The sequence below is a fragment of the Aquila chrysaetos genome, chromosome Z (genome assembly GCF_900496995.4).
Source record: "Aquila chrysaetos chrysaetos chromosome Z, bAquChr1.4, whole genome shotgun sequence".
Taxonomy (NCBI): Eukaryota; Metazoa; Chordata; class Aves; order Accipitriformes; family Accipitridae; genus Aquila; species Aquila chrysaetos.
The window spans coordinates 61,689,818-61,706,207 of NC_044030.1; the positions used below are offsets into that span (position 1 = coordinate 61,689,818).

Sequence of the window (16,390 nt, forward strand, 5' to 3'; positions counted from 1 at the left end):
GTTCCCTGCACCCAATTATATTCCTGGGTTTTTAAAGTTTGTTTATCTAAAGAGATAAACATGCTTTCAGCTAATAGAAATTGAAGTGAGTATTAATGCAAATTGTAGTTGTGACAAACTGAAGAAATATTTGGGTCACACCGTGAATTATATTCTCCGATTCTAACCCTCACTCTACTACTTTTATATTGGGCTAACAGTCACATGATGTTGAAAACCAATCTATTTTTCAAATGGAAACATCTGCCAAAAATGATACAACCTGAAAGAGGGTTTACATTGTGAGCGCCCTTGAAATTTCTTACCAGACCTTCTGTAATTCAATGGCCAATACAGTCTCAACCATCTATTAATACAAAAAGCCAAGAGACACAAGAAACAGGCAGGTTGAGAATCCATGATCTAAAAATGCACGAAAAGAATGGGGTAAGTTTCCAAAGAAGAAAACACCCTTCTCTTCTGCCTTCACTGTGTTCAAATAGACGCTCTTTCCTGTTTTCAGGGTATTGACCAAACCCAGGCCATTTTCACACAAGAGGTATCACACTCAGGAATATTTTTTTTCCCCCAGATTTCATCTCACAGGGACACAGGAGTTCTGAAGTGTTTCTGAGCTCAATTAATCCCTTTGCTAAAAAGGCTTTGAATTTCCTTTTATCACCAGGTTGTTTCAAAGAGGTTCAACAGTTGAGGGAAGGGAGGAGTACAACTTCTTGAGTTATATTTCATAAGGGCTCACAACTGTGGCAATGGTCTCATGATCTAAAGATCAGTTGCACAGTTCCATGACTTAAGTCACTTGGAGTTTAGTATCATCCAAACTCAGGTGATCTCATGACAATTATGCATTACCAGTAAGAAAGGACTTGCATCAGCATGTGACAATAGTTCAAGGCTGCAAGAAACGGGATTCAAATTAGATGAGACTATCAAGAGTTTATTCTTTGGCTTTAAAACACTAGCTTTAGTCTCAGTTCAGTTCCAACAAAAGAGAAAGCCATTGCACAAAATCTTCCAGTATCTTCTTGGTACTCTTAGCCGTTTACTGACTATAACGTAACATCCCTGTAAACAGCTATCCTAGGGCAAATTTGAGACATACATATTCTGTAAAATGATTTGTGTTCCAAGTCAGCTTACCCTATGGTATCAATAGCCTTTGGAGCATGTTTCATACTCACCAAAGCGTTTTCCCATTTCTGTAGAAAAGCTAAATTTTAATGTGGGTAAGGAACCCACAATAAAATTCTGCTAGTTTGGGGAGATTTTATACACAATTCAAAAAAGCCTTCTATATAAAAAGCTTCCAATTTGTAAATATAGCAAGCTTGATACCTGAACTACACAAAGGTACTAAGACACCTACTCAAGCTTGACAATAAGACTGGCAAGCGAAATTATGATTAAGGTATTTTCAGTCACAACATTGTTCTTGGCTTAACTTCCAGCATATATAAAATTTACATGATAAACGATAAATAAATCAAGCTTCATTTGTAGTTTACTACATCTTTTCCTCTCATATACCTATTCTAAGACTATATCCCTGCATACTCTCATTTATACAATATCCTCTATAAAACCAGTGCAGATGTACATGTTGATTTCATTCTTTAAAAAAACCCAACAATTTTCCCAGATAGTATGAGTATATAAATGTATTTGTTACATGAAAGACTCTCCCAAAACTCTTTAATCCAGCCTTACATTGGCTTTTAAAAACTCGCTTAACCAATAACATAGTTTTGAATACAAACTAAAAAATGTACTGAATTAAAAGACTTCAAGAAAAACTCAAAAAAAAAAAAGAAAAAAACCCAAAACATTCTTCAGAAAGCATGTACTCATAAAAGTTTTATACTACAGCTCTGAGACAAGAGCATCACACAGGTGGAGGTATGGGTTTGAGGACCACTGAACATCAAATTTTTCCCAATATATCACAATTACAGGAACATCTGTGCTAAGTAACTTCATACCAAACTAATGTGAAGACTCAAGAAGTGTTCAAAAGCTCATTCTCATTTCTGTAAGAAGCAGCAACTAACTCTAGGACTGCTGTCTAAAAGATAGGGGCTAAGAGTTAAATATACTGCAGTAATTAACATCTTTCTGCAACAACCCCAAATTCCCAATTATTGTTGTAACAAAGTCTCATGATACTTGCAGCCAGAATTAAAACAATCAATTATGATTTTTAGATCACTGTAATTTATTCAAAACAGTTCTATTCTCCTCAAAATGGAAGTAAGGCATAAAATAGCTTTCTCTTACCACAAAAACACCCTCAATTTCAGTAGTGTGTGGAAAAGGTACAATAAGGAAAGTGCAAAGACAGACAGATTTGCAAAGCAAAGAACAAAAAAAAGTTTAGAGCATAAGAAGAGAGGAAGAAGAACAGAAAATACAAGCAAGAAGAAGAAGGGATAAAATAAACCCTGCAAAAATAAAATGGAGAAGGAGCAAAGGTGAAGGGATAAATTAAAGGGAAAAGATACCATCTCCTTCTGGCTACAAGTTCCCCATTTTTTTTCCCCTAACATCCAAAAATTAAACTGGAATTTGGAACTTGTACTCAGAAATTTGGTTAAATGCTTGAGCAGGTTTTAGGCTTTTTATGATTGTTAAGGTTTAATCTCAGTTTAAGTATCTGAAGAGGCAGTATAAACCATCCCATCAAGGTAACAAGCACTTATGAACCAACTGCTGAGCAAAAGTATTCTTCCATAGCTTTGCACAATAAGTGAACCATGAAGAAAAACAGGTAATTGTTAGTTACTTTGGGGCTGCAACCAAGAGTGGGGTACTACATGCTCTAGAAGTAGTAGCCACCACCTGTCATGAATTATAAACAACGTATGGAAAAACAGGGATCTCATAGATCTTCAGCCTGTACAGAACTGTAAGAGTTCACAGAACCCCTCCTTTTATAGTGTTCCTAATGTACCCTCTAGTTACACCAAATAATGTATACTTACTCCTTAAAACAACACAACTCTTTTCTCTCGGAAAACATGTAGATGATTTTAAAAGTAAAGTGAAAGAGAACAAAGGGACCTTCCCATTTCCCACATATGCAAACACACTCATACCTTTATTTTAAATTTTTGTTTATGTAGCTTTAGGATTGTTCACAGTTACTAAAATGTTTATCCAACATTTAAACTATATTTGGACTACAGCCCTAGCTCTAGATGTTAGTTAGGAGCCTCAAATTTTCAAGACACAAAATGACCTGAAATCTTAGAAGAATGCTAACTGTACCGGTACTTAGACGGGCAGTCTGAAAGTCTGCTATCCTCACCGGAAAGTCTGCCCTACTGATCTAAACATCCTCAACAGACATTAAATCCTGTATATTACCAGATTTTTTTTTCCTTCATCCTAATGCATAAGTAGGCAAAGGAGCTGAAAGCATCTTAAAACATCTTTTGATTCGCTTCAGTGATATTCTCACACCAACAACTGGTGGTATATTTATTATGATGGCAAAAGCCATGATGGAAAAGCACATATTGCTACCATTCAGGCCTAAGTTACCCCCAGCCTTCATGTCTGGCATTTTTCCAACCATAAACTGGAACAAACTTATGGACACACTGTCAAAGAGATGGACGATCCAAGATAATTTGAAATTTTTTATATTTACTCTTCCCCATGGTCCTTTAGAGACATGCCATAACCAATCAAGAATTCTACCTGATATTACAAACAGAAGAAGTGTACAGGCTCAGACCTCGCATAGGTCTTCCTCATACAGAAGAAAAATTAAACAAAGTTTTACTTTTGCAAAGAAGGAGCTAAGGAAGCTTATTTTGCAACTCTTCTAATTATCCTTTGTGAAAAGGCCATACAAGTTACTAGACAGAGAATAACATCCCACAGATAGATGCCCAGAACAGAATTTATGAATATTTTGGCATCCAGGAAGGCCCTAAAGTATTCTAAGACAGCAGTCATTTCATATTGTTCACACGATTTTCTATGATTAAGTATCATTGAATGGCCAAAATTAAAGCTAGAAACTTTGGTGGCTCATGGGCTGATTGGTGTCTGGTACATCTGATATTTAAATTAAAAATGATTAGCAGTTAGACAGTTGATATTTAGATTTCTATAAAAATATTTCATTGCTTTCCTCCAATTAATTTTCATCTCTAAGTCAATGATCTACACAGAGGTAAAAACAATTTTAACTACTTATTTGCAACAGATGGCTAAAATGCCTCTTATCCTATGTGTAAGTAACAAAAAAACCCTCATCCTGAGTCAAGAAGGTAAGACTACAGCATTGGATGGAATACACAGAAACTTTACTTGTCAAATTTATGGGAAAAGCAGGGGTTGCTTTTATAATTTGAGTTGATACAGATGTCCTAGAGAACTTGCCTACACAGTTCTAGCCACTGCTGCTATTCCACTGCAAGTCTGTCACAGGACTAACGGAAACCACAGGAATACGCTTTGCTGCAAAAATAAATGGCATTTTTTTCTACAGACTATGCTTCTCTTTTGTCAGCAGTAAGTGCCTGGCAGTTACAAAGCAAACCAAATCAGGAAATTCATGCGGCTGAAATTTAACCCCCCCCTGTCCTTTCAGTTATTCTTCTGCTGGATCAATTCCCTTATCCAGATTGCCTTAGAAACACTACCCCTAACACAAGGGAAGGGAGGGAGAAGATGGAGGGAAAGTAGAAAGACAGTAATGCTCTTTTTCAGTGACAGAAGAGACTATTATACATCCTTAATGACCAGAAAGTTTTGTTTCATTTCAAGTAATCAAATTTCCACAATCAACTTGAGGCCATTTTTTGTTATAAATCTATGCTCTAAGTTAAACTCATCTTATTAAGTAGTACACCTGGTAGGGAAAAATAAAACTGGTATTACAGTAAAATAGCTAGCCAGTCCATTTTATGCCCTAAATGCTTCAAATATCTTCAAATAAATGAATTTGATATTAAACAATAACCCCTCCTCGTGTATAACTAAAAGAACGCGGTCAGAGAGTATTGCACTCTTGACAGGGATACGGTAACTGAATTCAGAATCCTCCAATTCAGACTGAGGATTCTGACAGGTATACTAAGAATGGAAGAAATAAGTACTATAACACATAACTTCACTGTACAGTAGTTTTCCTAAATTTAATCTTTTGATCTTATCAGCCAAATCAGGCTGAAGCAAATCTACTGATCTATATGGTTTCACACTTGCATCTGAAGAGGACAGCTTAATGGAAGCTGGAAATGAGATGACTGCTTTTGATCTCTGGGGAAGAAAATTCTCTGGCCTCATAATCTTCGAGGGCAGGGGAAAAAAATAAAAAAAAAATTAAAAAAATTCACAAAACTATCATCTGGTAGAACCACACAGCACAAATATCTACAATGAAACTTCAATAAGGTCTGCAATGTACTAATACATAACATAACTTGATTAATTTTATCCTAAAAGATTGAATGCTATTCTCAATATTTCTTAAATCTGTTCGACTGTCTATGTCCCCTTACTCATCTTATTGCAGGAGAGCGTAATAAAACTTGTAAATCCTCTGCTGAGAGGCTGAGACCAGAAGGGAAAGGTGTATTCAGGTTGATTCATTATTAAATGAATGATTTACATACAGAATAGTTTTAAAGTACTTTAGCTTGTTTCATTTTTATCACTTTATCTAGGTAATTCACCTAGTTAACAGGAGGCTATCAACCTCAATACACCTTTCCCTTCTTCTGTTCTCAGCCTCTCAGTATAGGATTTGCAAGTTTTATTATGCTTTCCTGCAATAAACCAGCAGAACTGATTCTGAATACTCATTACAGAGTTAACAAGTTCTACAAAAGTTAAGGATAGACAGTATTCCCTGTATGCTGTGCTTGAAGCTTTATAATTTACAATTACAGTTCACTCAATGTACAGCCCAACAAGGGGAACAAAAAAAAAATATTTAGAGCAGTACTAGACACTGCTGACCCATCTTAAATAGCCATTAGAAACTGGATTCCACCACACATAACCATGACCTTTATGGAATATACTAAGAATTCATAACTGTAAGATACTAAGAAAACCCTACAAGAGCAGGAAACATTTTAAAGCATTTAAAAGACTAGAGATCACAGAACAGTTGAGGTCAGAAGGGACTTCAATATTTTGTCAGACCTAGCAATCAAAATAAATATTTTCAATGTGTTTCTTCCTGTAATTCCTCAAGAGGGAGGCTACTTTCCATGATTCACGGTTTTAGGTATATACACCCAAAGACTTGCGATTTTTCTCCTAAAAGTCCTTATTCTTTTAGATAATTTTCCCCCCATCAGTTACGTCAAATTCTGAGCACTTTAAATTGAGCAATACTTCAATAATTAATCCTAAAAGTGTAAGCTTGAGACATGCTTCTCATAAGTACTTGTTTATAAATAACTTTGTTATGACTGAAGCCCATGATCAATCTGAATTCACCATTTTTTTCCAATCTTAATTGAACACCAGGAATATTTATTTCTGTAACCTGCAATGGTCTGAAACAAAGCTGAGCAGCCCTGAGAGTCACTGTTTTTTTGCAAGACTACAGCTCCCAGCTCCATTTTGCTCTCTACAATGACCACTGAAAATTCTGACCAAGTCAGCTGTTTTCAGACAACACCCTCCCAGATGGCACACATATTTGGTGGTGGATCTATATTCCAGGAGAGTTGAAGCAGTCACTGCCTCCTGTGATCTTCATCACCTTGCAGAAACTGGGATGGCTAACAGCTTGAAAATTAGTTAGAACTGCTAGACTGCAACTTAATGCATTCATGGAAACCAACAGCAACTTTATTTGAAACATCTTCATGTATTAGGCTGCAAGCTGTAATGGTTCAGGAGCTGTTCGCAAATCAACTTGGCAGTCCCGACAACTCCTGTGACAAGCGTTGGGCAAAACATTTAAGGTGGGATGCATTACAGTGTTATCTACCATCAAGTATGTTACTTCCCAGAAAACTTGAAACTGTTCTTCCCAGTTAGAACCGAGCAGGCATTTTCACTCCAGAATATGAGTGTCTGGTTTTCATTCCAGTTAATACACGTTAAAGCTGAATACAGTTCATATGGAAAAAAGGTTACTCCAAAACTGCTATTCACATGTAACTACTTCAAAAACACCTTCTAAGTATTTCAAGACAAACAGGATAAACCAAGGACATTCTTCCTCACAGCGTTCATGATCAGAATTAAAAATTCTACTCTCCAGAGAAGTTAAAAACAGGAATATAAAACTAAGTATTCTTGGTTAATGGGTAATTCAACCAAAGTTTTGCAACAATTTTAAGCATATTGCTCAAAGAAGGGTTTTTCTCCATAACGGGTAAGTATTCCAAATTTTTCTTCAGGTTTCTAAATGCACAAGAAATCAGTTGAAAACATTACACCATTATTTGCTGGGAATTAGCTCAACCTGAAAAAAAGCAGCATATGTTTCTCAAAAAGTAAGGTAAATTTTTGTGAATAAAAATGCAAATATGCATTTTAGCAGCCTTGAATTTATTAATCTGATAGGTTTAATTTCCATTTTCCTGCATCAGCTTTATTTATAAAGTGTCGTGCCCTATAAATATGCTGTTATTTTCTATAGTCAAGCAGCCTCTTAACAAATCTTCTCATTAATATGTAAATTTAAAGTCAATCGGTCTTCTCCCTGACAGCGCCATGAATTCCTAGTGCACTGTATAATCGGCTTTGACTTGGCATCCACTATTTATCATCAAAGATGTCAGTTAGAAAAATTATGGAAAATGCACTGCAATTGATATGACTGCAATCTACTTTGTCAACACTTAATTGTTCCTCAAATCATACATTTACATATAAACAGCCTAAATACTGATCCATAATGATGCAAATAAACTAAATTAAAAATCTCTTCTACTGCACAAGATGCCCTGTTGTATGATGAGTTCATTTAAGAACCTATTGACAAAGGCATGCATTTCAACTAGCCCCAGAAAAAAATTCTGCTAATTTAATTGCTGAGTAGGTAGACAAACTAAATTTTGCACTGAAGCTCATGAAAGTGGAAACAAAGTGTTATTAATACTATGCCACTGATGACCAAATTTAGGTTGACGCAGGCAGTATTGCTACACAAACCTTTCACATTCCTAGAGCAGAGACCACAGCAGCAACTGTGACCCGTCCAGTTTCAGTGAAAAAAGTGCCTTAGAGTCTTAAAGAAACCTAATTCCATAAAGACCTTCAACCTCTCAGTCCAAGACATGAGGTCATCCTCTTCTACTCCTCCTTTGTCCAATCACAGGCTAAAACTGGCTTAAATCAATTCTAAAACTGTAGCTTTAGGCAAAGCAAATTATCAATTTGACTCTTTCTAGAGGTCAGGGAGAAGAACGCAAGTCACCTTCTTTCAATAAGCAACACGTAATAACACTCTGCCTCAAGTAATATGTTTTCCTAATGTGCTTAAGTGTCTCGTTATCTAAAAATACTTTCCTTATTTTCAATTTTTAAATTTTCCAATTTTCTGGAAAGATGTGTTCTTACAAACAATTTAATTTTCATCTGAAATGAAAAAGGGTGTTTCAGAACCCAAATGGTAGTGCAAAAATATGCTTCTACTTCAGACATCTGTGCTATGTTTCTAGTTTTCTAATCATTATAACACCTGCTTGTTTAAGAAAAAGTGAATATAACTGTAAACTAAATCAGGCTGAAATTAACTGTTTGTGCAAATACATCTCCTTATAATTATTTTCACATAGTAAATTATACATACATTAACACAGAACACCACTGCCTTTCTGCCTAATTCCCAGGCAAAGGGCATTAAAAGACAGAGTTTGAAAGAACTCAGTGAGAGCTGGTGTCATTCTGTATCCAATGCTGAAAAAAAGAAACCTTTAAAAAATTGTTAATACACTGATTACAAACCACAATAATCTGCACTGAAATAGCAATGCCCAAACAGAAGTGTTAAGACACATTAGCTGAGCTATAGCAGAACTACTTCAGTCTAAAAAAAAATAGATAAATTAAATAAATAAATAAACAAATAAATAAAATAAAACGAAACTTTCTCTAAGGTTCTGGGATCACCTTATATTCATTGCAAGTAGATACCCCAAACATCTTTTTAAGCAACTGTACAAAGTCCATCTCCAACTACTGCTGTAAAACTATATATATCAAGGAATATGTACATCTTTAAACATGAATTAGTTTCAAATTAAATGGTAAAACGCCCCCCAAGCCTGTAATAAACGCAAACAACCAGAGCTGTGGAGCAATATTACACAGTTCTTTCCAGAAGTATTCTTTTAATTTAAATTGTTATTCAGAGTTAAATCCCTATTGAAACCAATATTAATAGCATCAATTTCTTGCGCTATCTACTTTTTTGTTGGTAGGAGTGATAGGATTTGTATTTTGAATATCCCTTTTTATAAATTTTAAGTAAGAGTATACTCATATTTACATAATATAAATTAAAATACCACAACATTTTTTACATTGCATATTTCAAAAACATATATTTAAGCCTCCATACAGTCCCTCAGCACATTAACAAAGCCTAGACAAGTAACGTAATGTTCACCATGCTGTGATACTAGGTATTCATATCCACAGAGAAAGTAGATTCTACCTAGTTTCAGGACAGAATGGCAAACCTTTCTAGCTCTAACTTACATAAAATCTCATAGAGCAAAGAGCCATGTCACTCAAAGAACCACAGAAAAAGGACTCTCTCTGCTGCCCATAGAATGTGTCTGGGGTAAATCAGAAGGTTATAGCCTGGAAGAAGAATTCTCATGCTCTGGAGAAGGGTGGATGCCTTGTGTTAGTGAAGCCTTAGAGAGCTAAGAGTTATACATTTGATTTCTGTTTTTATTAAACTCTGCATAAAAATGCATCTTAAAAGACTAAGTATATCCAACAATGGAAATAATTCAGAATGCAAGCACACAATAGTAATTTTAAAAGTCACAAACTTACCTTCCATGGGCTTACAAACTGTGTACGTGCGTATCGAGTTAACATGTGGATTATAACAACTTGACCCCACTCTTCCACGTCAACCAACAAGTTACAGAGCTTTCGGTAGTTCTTGTGAATCAGATCTATTCTATCTGGACACACTTCCTCAAATGCCATCACAACGCTCCCAGCTACCAGCTAGAAAACAAAATATAAAGAAGGTCAGTGTTCCTTCTACAGTTCATACACAAGTAAGAATCGGAATTAATAGTAGCAATTCTCAGCAATTTCAAATTGTTTCTATTCATTGAAAAGAAACAACAACAAAAAACCCCTAAGCCCACAGAAATGGTATCTTATTTAAAATAGAGTTGGAGTAAGTTTATTAGAACAGAGAAAACATTTGCTGTTTCTATTACACACATAAATCTTAGCTCCCAGCCCTGAAGACACAGTGCAATGTAAGCATAAATTTTTTTTCTTACAGTTACAGTTTCCAAATAAATTATCAGACGACTTGCAATTAACTCAGAAATAACAGGAAACAACAAGAAGTATAATACAGCAATATGCCTGACAAGGTCTGTTGGGATTCTCTTATCAACACTGGCGTGATCAAACTAAAGAGGAGCTGGGGTAAGCTTCCCAGCACTACTGGGATCCAAACTTCTATCTCAATATGGCCAAATTAACTGTCATATGAAATTTTATATTTGGAGTTTCATGAATACACTTTGCAAAAAAAAGGCATAAAAATCAGCAATACAATACAGAGTAATACTAGCACTTTTCCTCAAAGAACACAAGCAGAATTCCTGCATGTTGTTCAGCACTTTCCTATTGGTTCCAAAATTACAGGAATGGATCATTTATGCCCTGCTATGTCCTCACACAATTGTTTTGCCTCCACAAGAAATAAATCTTTATACATACAGAAAGATCCTCATACTGACTATGATTATAAAAATATGTTTGTTTTCATAAGAAAATTAAATAGATTCTCAACATTCTAACACCTCAAGGCTTATTGAAACTTTCTGACAGGGTATTTTCTTTTAAAAATAAAAGAAATTAAACATATATTGGGGTTCGTTAAAATTCTGGCAGCAGGTTACTTTAAATGTGGGAAAACCTCAAAAGCTGACTATGACTTGTAAGGACACATCATTGTGTGCCTGGAATTACTGTTCTTTCTCTTGTAATTGCTTTAATTAAGATTTGTTTTGTGTCAGAGTACATGTGAAGTCAAATAACTAAAATGATGAGACTTTATATGAAGCAGCTGATATGTATGCAGTTAGCATGCATGCAGTATAGCCTTCTGGCAGCAAATTAACGTCATATTCTATCTGAGCCCTGGGGATCTGCATTTCAACCTCTAAAATTTCCCCAATGACTTAAAGTAAGCAATTAAATAGAAGTGCAGTTTATTGAAATGGTACTTTTTGAGAAATATTAAATACAATGATATTCATATGTTACATTTTTCTCCCTGTATTTGGCTGACATTTGGTTTATTAGTATGCGCCCAACATTACAATTGAAAGAAAACAGCTCAGAATATAGTCTTGCTATTATGCTAAACAAGTTTCAGGCTCTGTGGGGATTTTATGAATTACCAATAAGAATAAACGTGAAGTTGCATTTATTGTCTCCAGCCCCGTCCACATACAGGTACCTGCTGGTCCCAGAAAGTATACAACTCATTCCAGGGAGCAAAATTTGATTATTTGATAGAGCTAAATAAAACACACTTTACATCTAAAATAATTTGCTATATTTTGCTGTATTCCAAAAACAATAGTTCTTTTTTAATGTTGTTGTACTAAACTTTCATCTTAATAACGTGCTGGAGTAAGCTATTCTGTAATTAAAAACTGCTGCGAGTTGATGCTTAGGCGCGGATTCAAAGCTCAGCAGAAGACAGCGGTTAGCTCCAGGCAAATCACTATCAGTCCTGAGTAGGTAATCAATTAGGCCAGATAAGCTGAGATGGAAGTGAGGAAGGGTGGGAAGAATTGTATGTTAGAACTCACTCGCAGCAAAGCAATTTTGTCAGGATGCAAAACTCTGAACTGCAGTTAAGGCCAATTTGCAGAGGACAGTGTGAGGGACCTGAAGTTTTAGAAGAAAGGGATGACACTTTTACACCACAGAGACTTTTTTTAGGTCACTGTCCCATAGACTTCATTATGGATATTCTACTCCTCCACACTACAAGACAGTATAGGGTCTCTTGACAGGTTTGAGATACAAGAGGAAAAAAGGAGGGGGAGAGACACAGACTGACACACAGATCGATTTATGACTGTAAGAATAGTAGCAGCCTAATGTTTAAAAATACCCTTTTAGGTTCACAGGTGAAGGACAACACAGATGCTGGTGTCCGACTAGTTCTGGAGTGGAGACGCTTGCCTTTTACTGCTACTAGTACTGCACACACATTTTGCTGTATTTCTTTTCCATTTGGATATGATATAGTTTGAAAGCTGACATAAAATAATACATGTAACACTAGTTTAGATCTTTTAAAACTAAGCACACATCCTATGAACAGCACTGGCTTTTTAACAGTTCAGTTACTGAGACTAAAATGCAACAATTTGATACAAAGAAATAGTGATACTGAAATACAGGAATTCTAAATACTTTTTTCAATTCACATCAGTCACTCAAGTTTACAATAGGAAGGCTGTCACTTGTGAATGCTTAAAAGATATTAATAAAAATTTGAACATACACTATGAAATTCAAGAGGTCCACTGGATGAACAAGCATTTTATTCCTGTGCAGAGTCCCTAGATTTACAAGTTAATACAGGAATTGCCATACATCGTGACACTCTCTAAGATCATGCCCGTCTCCCCATTACTGCATTTTTCAAAATTAGGCTTTTCATTTGAAAGGGGAAAAAAAAAAAGTGAGAATGTAAGACAGACTGAAAATGCATTAGTAACAAAAGGATTTATCTGAGAAAATTTCCTAATGCTTTCTTAGTAAGAGATTATTTTCTAGTTGACACTGTTTCCCCTATAGTATGATCCTACTATACATCTAAACATCAGCGGAACAGCTAATAATCTTTGTTTATTAAATGCTCAACATTCCATAAAAATATTTAGAATTAAAACAAAATGATCCAATCAGAATATAAAACCAAAAAATATCGGTTTCCAAAAAACAGTCAGTTAATTTCCATCGCACTGTGTCAATAGTAGCTTTTTGTATAAGGAGAAAATATAAATCACTCCAACAAAACTAGCAATGAGCTCATCAAATTCAAATGCTGCTTTCCATTTATGTATTTTTTATATTAAAGCAATAAACATGGTTCATTTGTCTTCCACTGGTTGCCACGTTTTTCTGTGCTGTTGCTATGAACTTCAGCCATTAGCTGTGCTCCAAGGTAAACTATATGAACCATCAACAAAAGTGACACCCAATCTATGGAGTTCATATTTTCTCCAGATTATCTATGCTAGTTGACAAGCTGGTAATGAAAAAAATCACACTAAGCAAATGGTTCCTCTAATAACAATAAATTTTCTATAAAATTATGAAGGGTACAAAACGTTTCCTTGCATCTATTTTGTCATGAATTCTAATTAACACTGCGAAAACCTGAGAGTGCTGGGTCATCACAAGAAGTACATCGAGGTTTGATTGATAATATATTGCAAGTTGGCCTATGCTGCCAAGATTCCTCTCTCTTAAATTAATGGCCACCCCACCTGCCCTAATCATACAGCCCAAATGATATTCCCCTTCTTATTTCAATTTTCTGGATGCAAGGAAACTGGAAAAGATCAGTCATTTATCTTCTAATAGCTGGATAATAGATCTATCACAATAAAACATCTGCACAAACTCAGTGATTTTTTTCTCCACAAAAGTGAAGCTTTTACCAACATTAAATCAATAAGTTAAGAAAACATTGTCTTATCCACACATTTGGGGTCTAAACTAAAATATTAACTTATTAACAGAAGCCTACTGTTGAAAAGTAGAGAGCCCAGCTTTCTTTCCCCATTAACCCCAAATAGACTGCTTTAGTTTAAAAGATCAGTGTCTTCATTGCAAAGCCATCACCAATTCCTAGGACCATTTTTTAATCTAAGGGGTTTCACTTCGCAAGAATCTGCGCTTCATCTAGTAACCATGCAGTCTGCAAAAGAAATGCTAAGACTGATGCGTTTGTGTAGTCTTTTCACTCTCAAAAGAGAATTCATATTAAGTTGCATCTGTTACACTTAGGAGTAAATTATCACACCAGAACTGAATAATAAATTTATTTAAATATCAGAAGTAGTTTAATGTGATTAAAATATTAAAGGAAAAAATATTATTTAAGCAGAGACTAAAGGAAAATTTAGCCTTTAGAAAAGAGTGTAAATCTTAATTAGCAATAAACAGATTCCATGCAATAAGCCAATTTACTGTCGCTCTTCACCCAAAACTTGCCTCTAGCTCTTCCCATATTGCTTCACAATAGAGGTTTCTGGGGACACAACATCAGGAGTACATACTTGCGAATCAAATCAGCATCTGCAAGTCTGGCCAACATGTTTTGAAATTTCCCTCTAACATTCTTCTGTCTTAGAAGCTCTCAAAAGCAGTGCTGCACTCTGTATAATACCTGGTCCCAGAAGAGGACCTATAATAGCATCAGCTATGATACAGCACAAAATATATGTAGCCACATACCAACCCTGTTCTCTGCAGGGGGCTGAAAAAATTTTTTATCATGCAGCACATGCATTTATATTTCCACACAAACATCATAAACCTTCCTTATAAACAGAGGTATCTGCCCAAACAAAATTAAATCAGATCAAAGTTAGAGACAGAAACCTGCAATAAATTCGGGCATTTTTAATATGCCCAGCATCCATACAATTACATCCCAGCTACAGGTCTACATTCTGCCCTTTGTTTTTAGATGCAGCTTTAGATACACTTTGGGATACTTTAGTTGGGCTGAAGAATGCAAGTCACAAGTTCTTTTCGCTTTACAGGTTTGGACAACAGTATCAACATGGATTTTTTTTTTTTTTTTTTAACTGCTGTAACTCAGGTATCATTAATGAACTTGATTTTTATTGTTGCTTACACAATCAGAGTTGTAAAATACACAAGCTACAAACAAAATGCAGTTCTACAGTCCTTCACAGTATGCCAAAAGCAACTTAAGCAGCAAATCCTGCCTTAAACCCTATACCCCAAAGCTAGATCATCAGGCTTGTTAAGTGAATGGAAAAAATAGAATTAGAATGAAGTGATACAGAATCAACCAAAAAGAAAAAGGGAACTAGTTTCCTCTAAAATATCCAATTACACCTTCACACATGACTACGTGACTAGCTATATTACTTTCTGAGAAAATCATTTTAGCATAAAATACACACATGCTCTTATCTTCCTTTCTACATAAAATCATGTCAGCTGCTCAATTATCTAGAATTAGTAGAAAAATAAAAGGAGCAAGCATTCATGTTTTTATACCTGCTTATCAAAGTCTCAGGTACTTTTTTCTGTGAAGCAAGGGTAAAAACATTACTAGGAGTTTCTTAAGTCTCTATAATAAAGTTACTTGTAAACATCTTATCTTTTTAAAAACTAAATACCCTTGCACAAAATCACAGCGTTGTTGATTCACTCTAATTCCCAGTTAGCTACCCTTGAGCGTATGTTAACGATGGTTTGCACTTGATAATTTTGCAGCTTAGATTAACTGAGAGCTTGGCTTTTAATTGAATCTTCGTGTTAAGTCACTTAAGGAGTAGAGTGATCTTTCATTTACCTCACCAGAAATTTTAATGAAGTACTGGGTTAAGGTTAGATCTCATCTTATTTTAAGTTTTGCTTACCTCAGCTTATATTAAAATTTACTACTGATTGAGACCTAAAAAATGAACACATTTTGTACAGTCTGATAAAATGGCTTAATTTTACTGTAGTAAAACTCCCATCCAGACAGTTTCTTGCTATTTCAAATGTAAAATGACTCTGACTAATTTAAATACATTGTGCCTTTTCTATGCAACATAAACTGCATTAATAATCCACAATAGCATGTTCTCTCTGAAAAAAAAAGTCTGGTTCACATAAATTTAGAGGCATCTATGTTTAGTAGCTATTCTATCTCATTTTAATGCAGACGTTATTTCAGCAAGTTTCAAAAACCCTGCTTGAAGTCAAATGGTTACAGAAAATAAACAAATTATGAGTAAAAATTTTCTTTTTATTAAAGCAAAGTCTCAAACATCACTTGACCAACATTCAACTGTTACATACATCATTAATGTTAATAATTACACTCTCCCTCCAAACATGTCTAAAACAAATGGATCAAGAACAAAAAAACCCAAACAAAAATACCACATGGTGGATTTTCCCACATCCAGTAATTATATATATA

General features: G+C 35.1%; 1 protein-coding gene across 5 annotated transcripts in view; it reads right to left on the minus strand.

The window, feature by feature from the left end:
- AP3B1 (adaptor related protein complex 3 subunit beta 1) overlaps nt 1–16,390 on the minus strand; it is a 164,990-nt gene that overhangs the window by 111,133 nt on the left and 37,467 nt on the right. For all 5 annotated transcript variants that reach the window (XM_030004425.2, XM_030004427.2, XM_041120733.1 and 2 more), the window contains exon 7: nt 9,991–10,170. In XM_030004425.2, coding sequence (XP_029860285.1) covers nt 9,991–10,170 — 180 coding nt within the window. The remainder of the gene's footprint in view (nt 1–9,990; nt 10,171–16,390) is intronic.